This window comes from Schistocerca gregaria, chromosome 9, assembly GCF_023897955.1.
Source record: "Schistocerca gregaria isolate iqSchGreg1 chromosome 9, iqSchGreg1.2, whole genome shotgun sequence".
In the NCBI taxonomy this organism is placed as follows: Eukaryota; Metazoa; Arthropoda; class Insecta; order Orthoptera; family Acrididae; genus Schistocerca; species Schistocerca gregaria.
This window is the reverse complement of record NC_064928.1, coordinates 109128411-109141668: the sequence shown is the minus strand read 5'-3', so window position 1 is coordinate 109141668 and position 13258 is coordinate 109128411. Positions and strand designations below refer to the sequence as shown.

The 13258-nt window shown below is 43.0% G+C and overlaps 1 protein-coding gene across 1 annotated transcript in view; it reads left to right on the top strand.

Moving 5' to 3' along the window:
* Positions 1 to 13258, top strand: part of LOC126291600 (ankyrin repeat and SOCS box protein 3-like) — a 291789-nt gene that overhangs the window by 81557 nt on the left and 196974 nt on the right. Inside the window, exon 3 of the mRNA XM_049985135.1 lies at positions 4252 to 4407. Coding sequence (XP_049841092.1) covers positions 4252 to 4407 — 156 coding nt within the window. The remainder of the gene's footprint in view (positions 1 to 4251; positions 4408 to 13258) is intronic.

Here is a 13258-nt window from a genome sequence, read left to right as displayed (position 1 = left end):
TGTACGTGTCTTCCCTGCTGCCCCCTGGAGTTCGCTTTCGTCACCTGCTTCTTCAATTGGATTTTGCCCTCCCTACCACCTTCAGAGAGGGTGAGAGCCCGGCACCACCTTGGCTCCAGGCTCCGGTTCATATCCATCTCGACCTCAGCTCGCTCCCGAAGAAGGGTACTCCAGCTGCAGTGTATTGCTCACGGTCTACATGACTACTCTGCAATTCACATTTAAGTGCTTGGCAGAGGGTTCATCGAACCACAATCATACTCTCTCTCTACTATTCCACTCCTGAACAGCGAGCGGGAAAAACGAACACCTAAACCTTTCTGTTCGAGCTCTGATTTCTCTTATTTTATTTTGATGATCCAACCTACCTATGTAGGTTGGGCTCAACAAAATATTTTCGCATTCGGAAGAGAAAGTTGGTGACTGAAATTTCGTAAAAAGGTCTCGCCACGACGAAAAACGTCTATGCTGTAATGACTTCCATCCCAACTCGTGTATCATATCTGCCACACTCTCTCCCCTATTACGTGAGGATACAAAACGAGATGCCCTTTTTTGCATCCTTTCGATGTCCTCCGTCAATCTCACCTGGTAAGGATCCCACACCGCGCAGCAATATTCTAACAGAGGACGAATGAGTGTAGTGTAAGCTGTCTCTTTAGTGGACTTGTTCCATCTTCTAAGTGTCCTGCCAATGAAACGCAATCTTTGTCTCGCCTTCCCGACAATATTATCTATGTGGTCCTTCCAACTGAAGTTGTTCGTAATTTTTACACCCAGGTACTAAGTTGAATTGACAGCCTTGAGATTGTACTATTTATCGAGTAATCGAATTCCAATGGATTTCTTTTGGAACTCATGTGGATCATCTCACACTTTTCGATATTCAGCGTCAACTGCCACCTGACGCATCATACAGCAATCTTTTCTAAATCGCTTTGCAACTGATACTGGTCTTCGGATGACCTTACTAGACGGTAAATTACAGCATCATCTGCGAACAGTCTAAGAGAACTGCTCAGATTGTCACCCAGGTCATTTATATAGATCAGGAACAGCAGAGGTCCCAGGATGCTTCGCTGGGGAACACCTGATATCACTTCAGTTTTACTCGAAACAGCTGTTGCATGATATATCTTCTATTTTAGATGGACACGCACTCAGCCGATCGCATCCTTGAGTTTATCAGTGTTAGTGAGATGATGTCAGTCATTTGAAGCACTTTTTGGGGAAAACAAACCTCCTCCTATAGTGTTTGCTAAGCTTTGTTTCTGTTTTTTAGTTTCCCCATGTTTTGAGTTTTGCTCCCATTGCTATCAAGTAGGGGGTCCCACAGGGTTCGGTCTTAGGTCCTTTACAGTTCTTGATATACACTCCTGGAAATTGAAATACGAACACCGTGAATTCAGTGTCTCAGGAAGGGGAAACTTTATTGACACATTCCTGGGGTCAGATACATCACATGATCACACTGACAGAACCACAGGCAGATACACAGGCAACAGAGCATGCACAATGTCGGCACTAGTACAGTGTATATCCACCTTTCGCAGAAATGCAGGCTGCTATTCTCCCATGGAGACGATCGTAGAGATGCTGGATGTAGTCCTGTGGAACAGCTTGCCATGCCATTTCCACCTGGCGCCTCAGTTGGACCAGCGTTCGTGCTGGACGTGCAGACCGTGTGAGACGATGCTTCATCCAGTCCCAAACATGCTCAATGGGGGACAGATCTGGAGACCTTGCTGGCCAGGGTAGTTGACTTACACCTTCTAGAGCACGTTGGGTGGCACGGGATACATGCGGACGTGCATTGTCCTGTTGGAACAGCAAGTTCCTTGCCGGTCTAGGAATGGTAGAACGATGGGTTCGATAATGGTTTGGATGTACCGTGCACTATTCAGTGTCCCCTCGACGATCACCAGAGTAGGAGATCCCTCCCCACACCATGATGCCGGGCGTTGGCCCTGTGTGCCTCGGTCGTATGCGGTCCTGATTGTGGCGCTCACCTGCACGGCGCCAAACACGCATACGACCATCATTGACACCAAGGCAGAAGCGACTCTCATCGCTGAAGACGACATGTCTCCATTCGTCCCTCCATTCACGCCTGTCGCGACAGCACTGGAGGCGGGCTGCGCGATGTTGGGGTGTGAGCAGAAGACGGCCTAACGGTGTGCGGGACCGTAGCCCAGCTTCATGGAGATGGTTGCGAATGGTACTCGCCGATACCCCAGGAGCAACAGTGTCCCTAATTTGCTGGGAAGTGGCGGTGCGGTCCCCTACGGCACTGCATAGGATCCTACGGTCTTGGCGTGCATCCATGCTTCGCTGCGGTCCGGTCCCAGGTCAACAGGCACGTGCACCTTCCGCCGACCACTGGCGACAACATCAATGTACTGTGGAGACCTCATGCCCCACGTGTTGAGCAATTCGGCGGTACGTCCACCCGGCCTCCCGCATGCCCACTATACGCCCTCGCTCAAAGTCTGTCAACTGCACATATGGTTCATGTCCACGTTGTCGCAGCATGCTACCAATGTTAAAGACTGAGATGGAGCTCCGTATGCCACGGCAAACTGGCTGACACTGACGGCGGCAGTGCACAAATGCTGCGCAGCTAGCGCCATTCGACGGCCAACACTGCGGTTCCTGGTGTGTCCGCTGTGCTGTGCGTGTGATCATTGCTTGTACAGCCCTTTCGGAGTGTCCAGAGCAAGTATGGTGGGTCTGACACACCGGTGTCAATGTGTTTTTTTTCCATTTCCAGGAGTGTACATTACCATTCCACATTGATGAAGATGCAAAGTTAGTTCTTCATGCTGATGATACAATTATAGTAATAACATCCAAAAACCAAGAACTAAGTGATGTAATTCTGAATTATGCCTTTCTCAAAATTAAGTGGTTCTCAGCAAACGAACTCTCTTTAAATTTTGATAAAACACAGTATATACAGTTTCGTACAGTAAATGGCACAACTCCAGTAATAAATATGTACTTTGAACAGAAGTCTGTAGCTAAGGTAGAATTTTCAAAATTTTTAGGTGTGTCCATTGATGAGAGGTTTAACTGGAAGCAACACATTGATGGTCTGCTTAAAAGTCAGAGTTCAGCTACGTATGCTATTAGGGTTATTGCAAATTTTGGTGACAAGAATCTCAGTAAATTAGCTTACTATACCTACTTTCATTCACTGCTTTTGTATGGCATCATATTCTGGGGGTAATTCATCATTGAGTAGAAAAGTATTCATTGCTCAAAAACGTGTAATCAGAATAATTGCTGGAGCCCACCCACAGTCATCCTGCAGACATCTATTTAAGGCTCTAGGGATCCTCACAGTATATATATTCACTTATGAAATTTGTTGTTAATAATCCTACCCGGTTCAAAAGTAATAGCAGTGTGCATAGCTATAACACCAGGAGAAAGGATGATCTTCACTATGCAGGATTAAATCTGACTTTGGCACAGAAAGGGGTAAATTATGCTGCCACAAAAGTCTTTGGTCACCTACCAAACAGCATCAAAAGCCTGACAGATAGTCAACAAACATTTAAAAAGAAATTAAAAGAATTTCTGGATGACAACTCCTTCTACTCACTGGCAGAATTTTTAGATATAAATTGAGGGAGGGGAAAAAAACTAGCTTAAACATTAGTGTCATGCAATATTTTGTGTAATGCAATGTCTTGTACAGACATCTTTTATTAACCTGAGACGTTCCACATCATTATGAAGTGTTGTATTCATGATCTATGGAAAAGTATTAATCTAATCTGAAATTTTTCTGGATGTATCTGGCCTGGAGGCACCTGTGTAGGACGTGGATGGTGCCTACAAGTGGCCTAGCTGTGGGCAGCTAGGCCACCTCTGGGATATGGATGCATATCCAGTTGCTTAGTCACAGAGAAGGTGCAGACTCTCCACTCTGCCTCTTCTTGTTTCCAGTGACTGAAGATGGGATGCAGAATGAAGATGCTGGATCCATACTCATGAGAGTTCTGCATGCAGCCATCCTGATTCATGTTTCTCAAAACTGCTTTGAATATAGTAACAGACATGGTCATTCTCTTCCTCCAGCTTTGTTCATATTGGCTAATGATCTTAAGCCCTAACCATCCTTCCTTCACTACCTTGTCTCTTTGATTGCCTTGCTCTTTGTAAACTTGAAAGTAATTTTTAACTCAAAATCTTAACTGTTTGATAAAAGTTCTTGTAATAAAAAATTTTAATTTTAACTTACAGATGGAGAAATTAAGGATTTAAGAACTGATGAAGGAGAAACACCACTTTTCTTGTCTGTTAATGCAGGTTCTAGACTGGATGTAATGAAACTTCTTTTGAACCACTCAGCAAATGTGAATCTTGGCAACAATAGTATGTGGACACCATTACATAGAGGTAATGTTTGATCTAAGAACCATACGTCTCTTCCATATTTGTTTTATGGGAAATTTTTCTTCAAAAACAGTCATCAATTTGTTTTCTTGCCTGCCTTTGTCCTGAAAAATGATTGATTTCATTGTTCTCTGCATTAGCTTTATTTTAATTGAATGAATGATATACTTCAGGATCAATGTAACTAAACATTTTTATTGAGTAATATCAACTCTAAATTTTTAACCATTTATTTTAGGAATGAAGGTAGTAGTCTTAATTGCATGTTTCTTTTCATTTGTTCACTTGTGTAAACATGAAAGCAGAATTTATACTACTATGAATATTACATTCATTAGATGATAAAATATTCAAAAATCCATTCAGGAGTTTGTGTAGGCAACCACTTGTATTATGAACCAATTAACAGTAAATTTTTTTAGCTGTGTAGCTTTTAACTTACTGTGTGTAAATTTGTAGTTACGAATGTAGGTAAGTTAATGGAACTATACTAACCCAAAACAGTGGTTGACGAGAGACTTTATAATTAACACTGCACAAGCTAAAAGCATACATTTACAGCTTGAATGCTTCAGTCGGCACTCCACACAAAGTCCACCTCCATATAGTAGGAATGATTTCCCTAAATTGCTTAAGCAAATGCTGGAATTGTTCCCTTAAAGGCATGGTCAATTTCCATCCCTAATCAGAGCTTGTGCCCCATCTCTAATAACCTCATTGTCAATGAGATGTTATGCACTAACCACCACTTCCTCTTATAGTGTGGAGTATAATTGGCCCAGAATGTTATACCATAAGCATTGCGGTGGACAGTAGGGTGGCAAAGATGAGAGCAGTGTTGGTTGATTGGACACATGGGTGTAGGTGCAATTGGAAGCTATGTTTGTTCTACGCAGTATAGTGAAAAGGGTTGAAGCTGCTCCTGCATGTTTGCCACAGTGTCTGATGTGTGTGAGGGTGGAGTATTACTGAGGGCCCAAACAGATTTCAAACAATTAAATGAGACTGTTGGAGGCTTGTCATACAGTAAAATGATTAATGTGTTGTCTCCTCTTTGGAGATTTTTGTGGCTCGAGATATGGGGGCTGCAGTGACAAGAGTATGGTGTCATCTCTTAAGATCAGTTACAATGTGCAAGGACTTCATGTATTAAATAGTTTGGTAAGCAGTATGGTAATGGCAGCAGTGCACAGATCTGTGTGATGTAGTTTTGTACTCTGCTGAATAGTTATTGTAACTTGGATGCATTTGATGATTAAACTGATTTAACAAATTCTGCTGAGGCACAAAGGTCCACCATACAAACTTCCAATAGACATGTCTGCAAGTCCTCTTTGAGGAAACTGTGTGCGCTCAGCATTACTCAGAGAAGTACAGCACACCATTGCCCCCTTGTAGCACATTAAAGCTGCCTTAAAAGTAAAATACCAGTAGGTGGTTTACAATACAATAAAATAATGGTTTAAATGATGATAAAATATTGAAATGCGTGGCTTTTTAAAATGTATTGAATTAACGAGATTAATTTTTCGGCATGAATGACAAGCACAATAAGCTGAGCTATGCCTGGAAATAAGTTTGTACTAGTTCATATTATTTTGCAGGGTGAAGTAGTTTCTTTTTCCGCTGTAGATTTGTACTTACCATTCTTTATAATGCTATGTTTGGTCACTGTGTTCACCTTTGAAGTCTTGACCGTGTTCCCATTAAGCTTATCGGATCTTCGTAATATTCCAAAGTACACAGGTGGGCTTCAGTTCTTGTAATTATTGTACTATTTGAAATAACAACTCACAAGACCTTTCTGTTAATAAAACAATACTATATTTTTCTCAACGGTGCACATATGAAAAACATACTCCTCATTTATTCATAGCGACCCCAAACTGGCGGTCTAAAATTACTCACCAAAAATGGTGTGCTTCTCACTCGTTCACTAGCTGAGGGCAAATCCTTCTTCCTCCTACTGGTACCAGAAAAACTCTTTTTTAACAACTGAAAATCAAACACCTGATGGTAGGCATTGGTTCTATGATGGGCTACCACTTCATCTTTTCTCTTTGCCTTTAAAGAAGACGAAAACATAAAAGAAATGCAAAAGGTTTATCACAGTGGCAGGTGGTGGAGGAGTGCCTGGCACTATAAAGTGTGTAGTTCGAGGAACAGGGCTGACTCAGATTAATAGCCCTTATCAGCTAATCACTCCCTGGCAACCACATCTAGAAATCCACAACTGCACGTATGCTTCAGCTGTTGATTCTGCAGTAACATCTGCAGTGGTGCTGCCTTCACCCAGTGTGTAACATAATCAATCATTGAGAGGATGTATCTATAACCAGTCAACTCTGGAAAGGACCCTATAAAGTGAAAGTGAAAATGCCATACTCTGCTGTATGGATGTCAAATTGGCCTAGGGTGACGGTGGTGTGTCATCTTGTTTTGTTTCGGTGATATACTGCACATGGGTATTTCTTTTTTTTGTTTCATTTTCCAAGCACACAAAATGGTCTGTTACCAATTTTGTTGAGTATCATATCTCTGGGTGAGGCAATCACTACAAGCTGTCAAATACATGTCCACAAAATTGAAGGAACCAATGAATGGGCCCTGCCTTGCAAAATGTGGCACCAAATCTGTTAACCAGAGATGGGTAACAAACAACCTGCAAGAATTTGTGGGTCTCATTCCTCAGTCACCGTAAGCTCCTTGTAATCTGTGCTCGTAGAGAATGTATTGATTAGTAACAGGCATGAAACATCCTGGCAGATCAAAACTGTGTCCCGGACCAAGACTCGAACTCGGGACCTTTGCCTTTCATGGACAAGTGCTCTACCCAGTGAGCTACCCAAGCACGACTCACCCCCGTCCTCATAGCTTTACTTCTGCCAGTACCTCATCTCCTACCTTCCAAACTTTACAGCAGCTCACCTGGCAGAAGTAAAGCTATGAGGACGGGGGGTGAGTCGTGCTTGGGTAGCTCAGTCGGTAGAGCACTTGCCCATGAAAGGCAAAGGTCCCAAGTTCGAGTCTCGGTCCGGCACACAGTTTTAATCTGCCAGGAAGTTTCATATCAACACACACTCTGCTGTAGAGTGAAAAATTTCATTCTAGTGACAGGTAGTTTACCACCATATTTTCAGCTCTCCTGATGTATAGCAAAGAGGTTGTGAAATGTCTGATGTAGTCAAGACATTGAAATCAATTTGATTTGGCTAGCAGTTGGTGGCATGTAATGGTATTAAACTATTTGACTTCCACTTTGGGTTTACAATGGCACACCACTTCATATACCACTAGCAACTTGCTATTAAATAGTGAACTTTTCCATTGTGATTGATTTTCTTTGCAAAAAAAAAAAAAAAAAAAAAAAAAAAAAAATGGTTATTGCTTGCCATGTACAATGGCAGCAGCACTGAACTCATACTTGTCACTTACATTAGCTGTGATAGAAAGATCAGTGTCGGCACAGGGTGTGCTAATGTGACTGTTTGTTGTAAGTGTAGTTTCATGTGGCCAGATGTGTTGCAGTGCTTGAATCCTATTCAGCAATTGTTTTAGGAAGTCATGACCCTGTTGAAGGAGCTGATTAACACTTTTTTTTTTTTGAGGGATCAGCAGTACCAGGATCTGATGTGATGGCCTGGTAAATCTGCTATTTATCTGGGATGGTGAGGTAGTTGATTTCAGTGAAGGTTCAGGTGAGGATAGTGATGTATTTCTGAAAAGTTTCTGGATCTGAACAAGTATGTTTGCCTCAGATGCCAAGGCTATATGGGAGGGAATGTTTGACATGGAAAGGAAGGAAACACTCAAATTGTAAGTAATGTTGTTTGTTAGTAGGTTTAATGTAGACAGAATGTGTAGCTGGCCTTGGGTGAGGATGAGATCAACATCAAAAAAGTGGCATGGGACTCAGAATACGACCATGTGAAATTTAAATGGGAGAAGGTATTCAGAGAATGCGGGAATTATAGTAGGTCAGTCTCACTATGAGTCCATATTGTAAGGATGTCATCAATGTATCTAAACCAAACAAGAGGCTGAAGACTTATGGATCACAGGAACACCCCCTCCAAGTGCCCCATAAAAGGCAGGCATAGGAAGTACTTATCCTGGTTCCCATGGCTGTACTGTTGATGTGTTTGTATGTCTAACCCTCAAAGGTGAAGTAGATGTTGGTAGGTATAAAGTTGATTAAGATAAGTAAGAAGGATGTGATAGGTTTGGAATCAAGTGGATGATGACTGAGGAAATGTTCAGCAGCAGACAGAACATGTGCCTGGGGGATGTTGTTATAGAGGGAGGTGGCATCAATGGTGACAAGCAGAGAGAGTGGTAGGAGTTGGCTGGGCACAGATTTTGGACAATCTAGGAAATGGATGTTATCTTTGATATAGGAGGAAAGTCTTTTTACTATGAGTTGCAGGTGCTGATCAGGTAAGGCAGATATACATTCAGTAGGTGCTTTGAAGCCAGTAACTATAGAGCAGCCAGGATGATTGGATTGGTGGATATTAGGAAGAAGGTAAAAGGTGGGAGTGCCTAGTTTGGTTGCAGAGAGTAGTTCTATGGAAATAGGTGTTAGTCCTTCAGAGGGCCTGAGATTTTGAGGAGGAACAGCAGGTCAGTTTGAATCACAGGGATTAGATCTTGATGGCAGACACTGTATGTTGAGGTGTCAGGCAGCTGTTGTAAATACTTTTTGGTCAAGTACTACAGTGGTAAATCCTTTGTCTCCTGGGACAATAAGGATGGAGTGATCAGCTTTTAGGGAATGTAGTGCCTAGAGTTCTGGAGAGGGCAGGTTGGGGTCATGTAGGGACCTAAGGAAGGGGTGTGATGCAATGGTAGATGTGAGGAATTCTTGGAAGGCTTGTAAGGGGTGATTTTTTGAAGTAGTGTTGTTGGATCAAGTTGGGATCGTGGTCTGAACTGCTCAAGGTAGGGTCCAATGTCAGGTTTGTTGTTGGAAAGATTTTGGGATTGTGTTCCAAAGTGATGATTCCAATTGACACTAGTGTAAAGGAAAACAGGTCCTTAACCAAAGCAGCATGATTAAATGTAGGTTTAGGGCTGCAAGTGAGACCCTTAGATAATATGTATAATTCAGGAGGGGGGAGTGTTTTAGATGAGAGGTCAGGGACACTGTACTTCGTGATTGGTTCTTGTTATTAGTGGTTGTTCTTAGTCTGGGAGGCAATCTTGAAGGCTGTGGGATGTTAAGCAGGTTGGCCAAGCTTGGTTCATAGGAGAGGAATGGTGGTTGATAGTGTGGCTGTTTAGGGAGCTGCTGATTGACAGGAAGGGTAACACCATTGTTTAGGAGAATGTGGGACAGCTTTTTGAGGTAATATCTAGCATGTTGTTAGAGTCTGAAGTTGGCTTAGTGGATGATACCATCCAAGGAAACATGAGGGGCAAATACCTGCAGGATTTTTTAGAAGGAGAGACGTCTGGTGGAATGGAAATAAGCTGACGAGGCACATAAGTCACAGATTAGCCAGGTAAGAAACTTTAAAAGATCCTGGTGTAGAGTAGGATTACATCTGCCAACAGGGACTTCAAATGTTAGGCCTTTTGGAGTAACTCCAAAGCACAAACAACTTTCAAGAATTAGAATGTGGGACCTCAGTTCTGATAGTGCAAGTTCTGATAGTGGAAATTCATGTTTTCAGAAATAATGGCTGTAATATGAGAATGGATTCATCATGGCCAGAGGGGTCAGTTTGGAGAGTTAGAAATTGTGAGAGTGTCAAAAAGAGAGCAGGAGATGGGAAAGATAGAAAAACGGAAGAAAAGCAAAGAAAAAATGTGGCAAAATCATAAAAATCCGTACAAAAATAGAACACACAATTGTCAATAAGAGGTAATGAGTGGGTGATATATATGACAGTAAAACAAATTGGAAAAAAAGGAATAAAAATAGATTGGAAGGGTAGTTAAATCAGACCAAACTTTTTAAAACTTTGTAAACAGAAAGAGAAACTCATAGGAGAATATGTAAACTACTTAGCTCGACAGTTAAAGTGATGTAAGAGATGGCAATAAAAGCCGATCAGAGCAATTTCCTGAAAAACATGAAAGAATTTCATATAACCTCGATAGGTGGAGGGTGGGAAAGGAAATAGTAGCCAATTTGTGAATAAATTGGGGAGAAACTATCAGAAGGAGGCCATAGAGTGTAATGAACTGTAAATTGTTATATACAGATTTGTAAATTACTGTTCAAAGTACAACAGTCACTTGCTCTTACCCAGATATTCTGTGACCTATGTGCCTCATCAGCCAACTTCCACTCCACCAGACTTCTCTCCTCCTACAAAATGTAGCAAATATCTGTCCCCCATGTCTCCTTTGATGGTATCATCCACCAAGCCAACTTCAGGCTCCAACAGAATGCCAGAATTCACTTCAAAAAGCTATCCCACCTTCTCGTGAACTATCTGAACAGTGATGTTTCCCTTCGTGTCCCTCTGCAGCTCCCGGAACAGCGACACCATCAACCACCACTTCTCTCCTACAAACCAAGCTTGGCCAATCTCCTTAACACCCCACAGCCTTCACCACTACCTCCCAGACTAAGAATAATCCATAACCACAAGAACCAGTCACAGCAGCACAATGTCCTTGACCTCTCATCTAAAGCACTCCCTCCCCGCCCCCCTCTCCTGAATTATATGTATTATCTAGGGGTTCCACTTTGTCCTGAACCTGCATTAGATCATACTGCTTTGGTGAAGGACCTACTTTCCTTAACATATAATATCAACTGGAAATATTACTTTGCAGCCCAATCCCAAAATCTTTCCAATAGCAACCTGACATTGAACCCTGTCTTAAACAGTTCAGACCATGATCCCAACTTGATCCACCACCACTACCTCAAAAATCACCCCTTACAAGCCTTACAAGAATTCTTCACATCTAGCATTGCATCACAACCCTTCCTTAGGTCCCTACAACATGACCCTAACCTGCCCTCTCCAGAACTCCAGGCACTACATTCCCTAAAAGCTGATCACTCCATCCTTATTGTCCCAGGAGACAAAGGATGTACCAATGCAGTACTTGACTGAAAGAAGTTTATGCCAGCTGACACCTCTGAATACAGTGTCCACCATCAAGATCCCATCTCTGCGATTCAAATTGACGTGCAATCCCTCATTAAAACCTCAGGCTCCTCACAAGGACTAACACCTCAATTCATAGAACCACCCACCCCTGCCTTGTACCTTCTCCCTAAGGTCCACAAGCTCAATCATCCTGCCCTCACCCCCCTATAGTTGCTGGCTTTAAAGCACCTACTGAATGTACATCTGCCTTAGTTGTGACTGTCCCCATATTACGGAGACTCCCCTCCTTTATCAAAGATAGCAGCCATTGCCTACATTGTCTGAAATCAATGCCCGTCCTACTCCCACCACACACCTTGCTTGTCACCATTGATACCATCTCCCTCTATACCAACATCCCCCATCATACACAGTCTGTCTGCTGCTGAACATTTCCTCAGTCAGCACCCACCTGATTCCAAACCTATAACATCCTTGCTACTCACCTTAATCAACTTCATACTTGCTAACAACTGCTTCTCCTTTGAGGGGCAGACATACAAAAAGATCAAGGGTAGAGTTCCTTCCTATGCCAGCCTTTTCATGGGTCACTTGGAGGAGGATTTCAGGAATCCATAAGTCTTCAGCCTCTTGTTTGGTTTAGATACATTGATGACATCTGTACCATAGGGTCTCATGGTGAGGCAGAGTCGGAGTCGTTAAAATTCCTGGAATCTGAGTACCTTCTCCCAATTAAATTTCACATTGTCCTACTCTGAATCCCATGCCACTTTCCTTAATCTTGATCTCATCCTCACTGAAGGCCAGCTACATACTTCTGTCCAATTGAACCTACTAATAAACAGTGGTAGTTACATTATGACAGTTTTCTCCCTTTCCAAGTCAAACATTCAACATATTTGTTTAACTGCAGACTCCTTACAGTAATACCCTATCATTCTCATCTCAGCCTTCAGTAGACATAGTTACCCCACCGGCCTACTTCAAAGCCTGGGCCATCATGTCCAATAAAGGTACTGCTGATCAAAACAGCTTTGGAGCCCACTGCTTGTCACTCCGTATTATCCTGGTCTTGAATGCATTAATTAGTTACATCAAAAAAGTCATGACCTCCTAAAATCGTGCCTTGAGGTTATATTAATTCTACCTGAAATTTTGCCCACCACAGCTAGAATAGCTTTCATTGCCCTCTCTATCTCCGCAATATTCTTGTCAGACCCTATGCTCCTTCCACACCATCTCCCTAACCCATGGCTCCTACCTCTGTGACTGTCCCCACTGCGAGACTCTCTCTACACCTCCCTCTCTATCTCTACACATCCCTCTATATCTCTACACCTCCCTCTCTACCTCTACACCTCCCTCTCTACCTCTACACCTCCCTCTCTACCTCTACACCTCCCTCCCTACCTCTACACCTCCCTCTCTACCTCTACACCTCCCTCTCTACCTCTACACCTCCCTCTCTACCTCTAAACCTCCCTCTCTACCGCTACACCTCCCTCTCTACCGCTACACCTCCCTCTCTACCTCTACACCTCCCTCTCTACCTCTACACCTCCCTCTCTACCTCTACACCTCCCTCTCTAACTCTACACCTCCCTCTCTAACTCTACACCTCCCTCTCTAACTCTACACCTCCCTCTCTACCTCTGCACCTCCCTCTCTACCTCTGCACCTCCCTCTCTACCTCTGCACCTCCCTCTCTACCTCTGCACCTCCCTCTCTACCTCTGCACCTCCCTCTCTACCTCTGCACCTCCCTCTCTACCTCTGCACCTC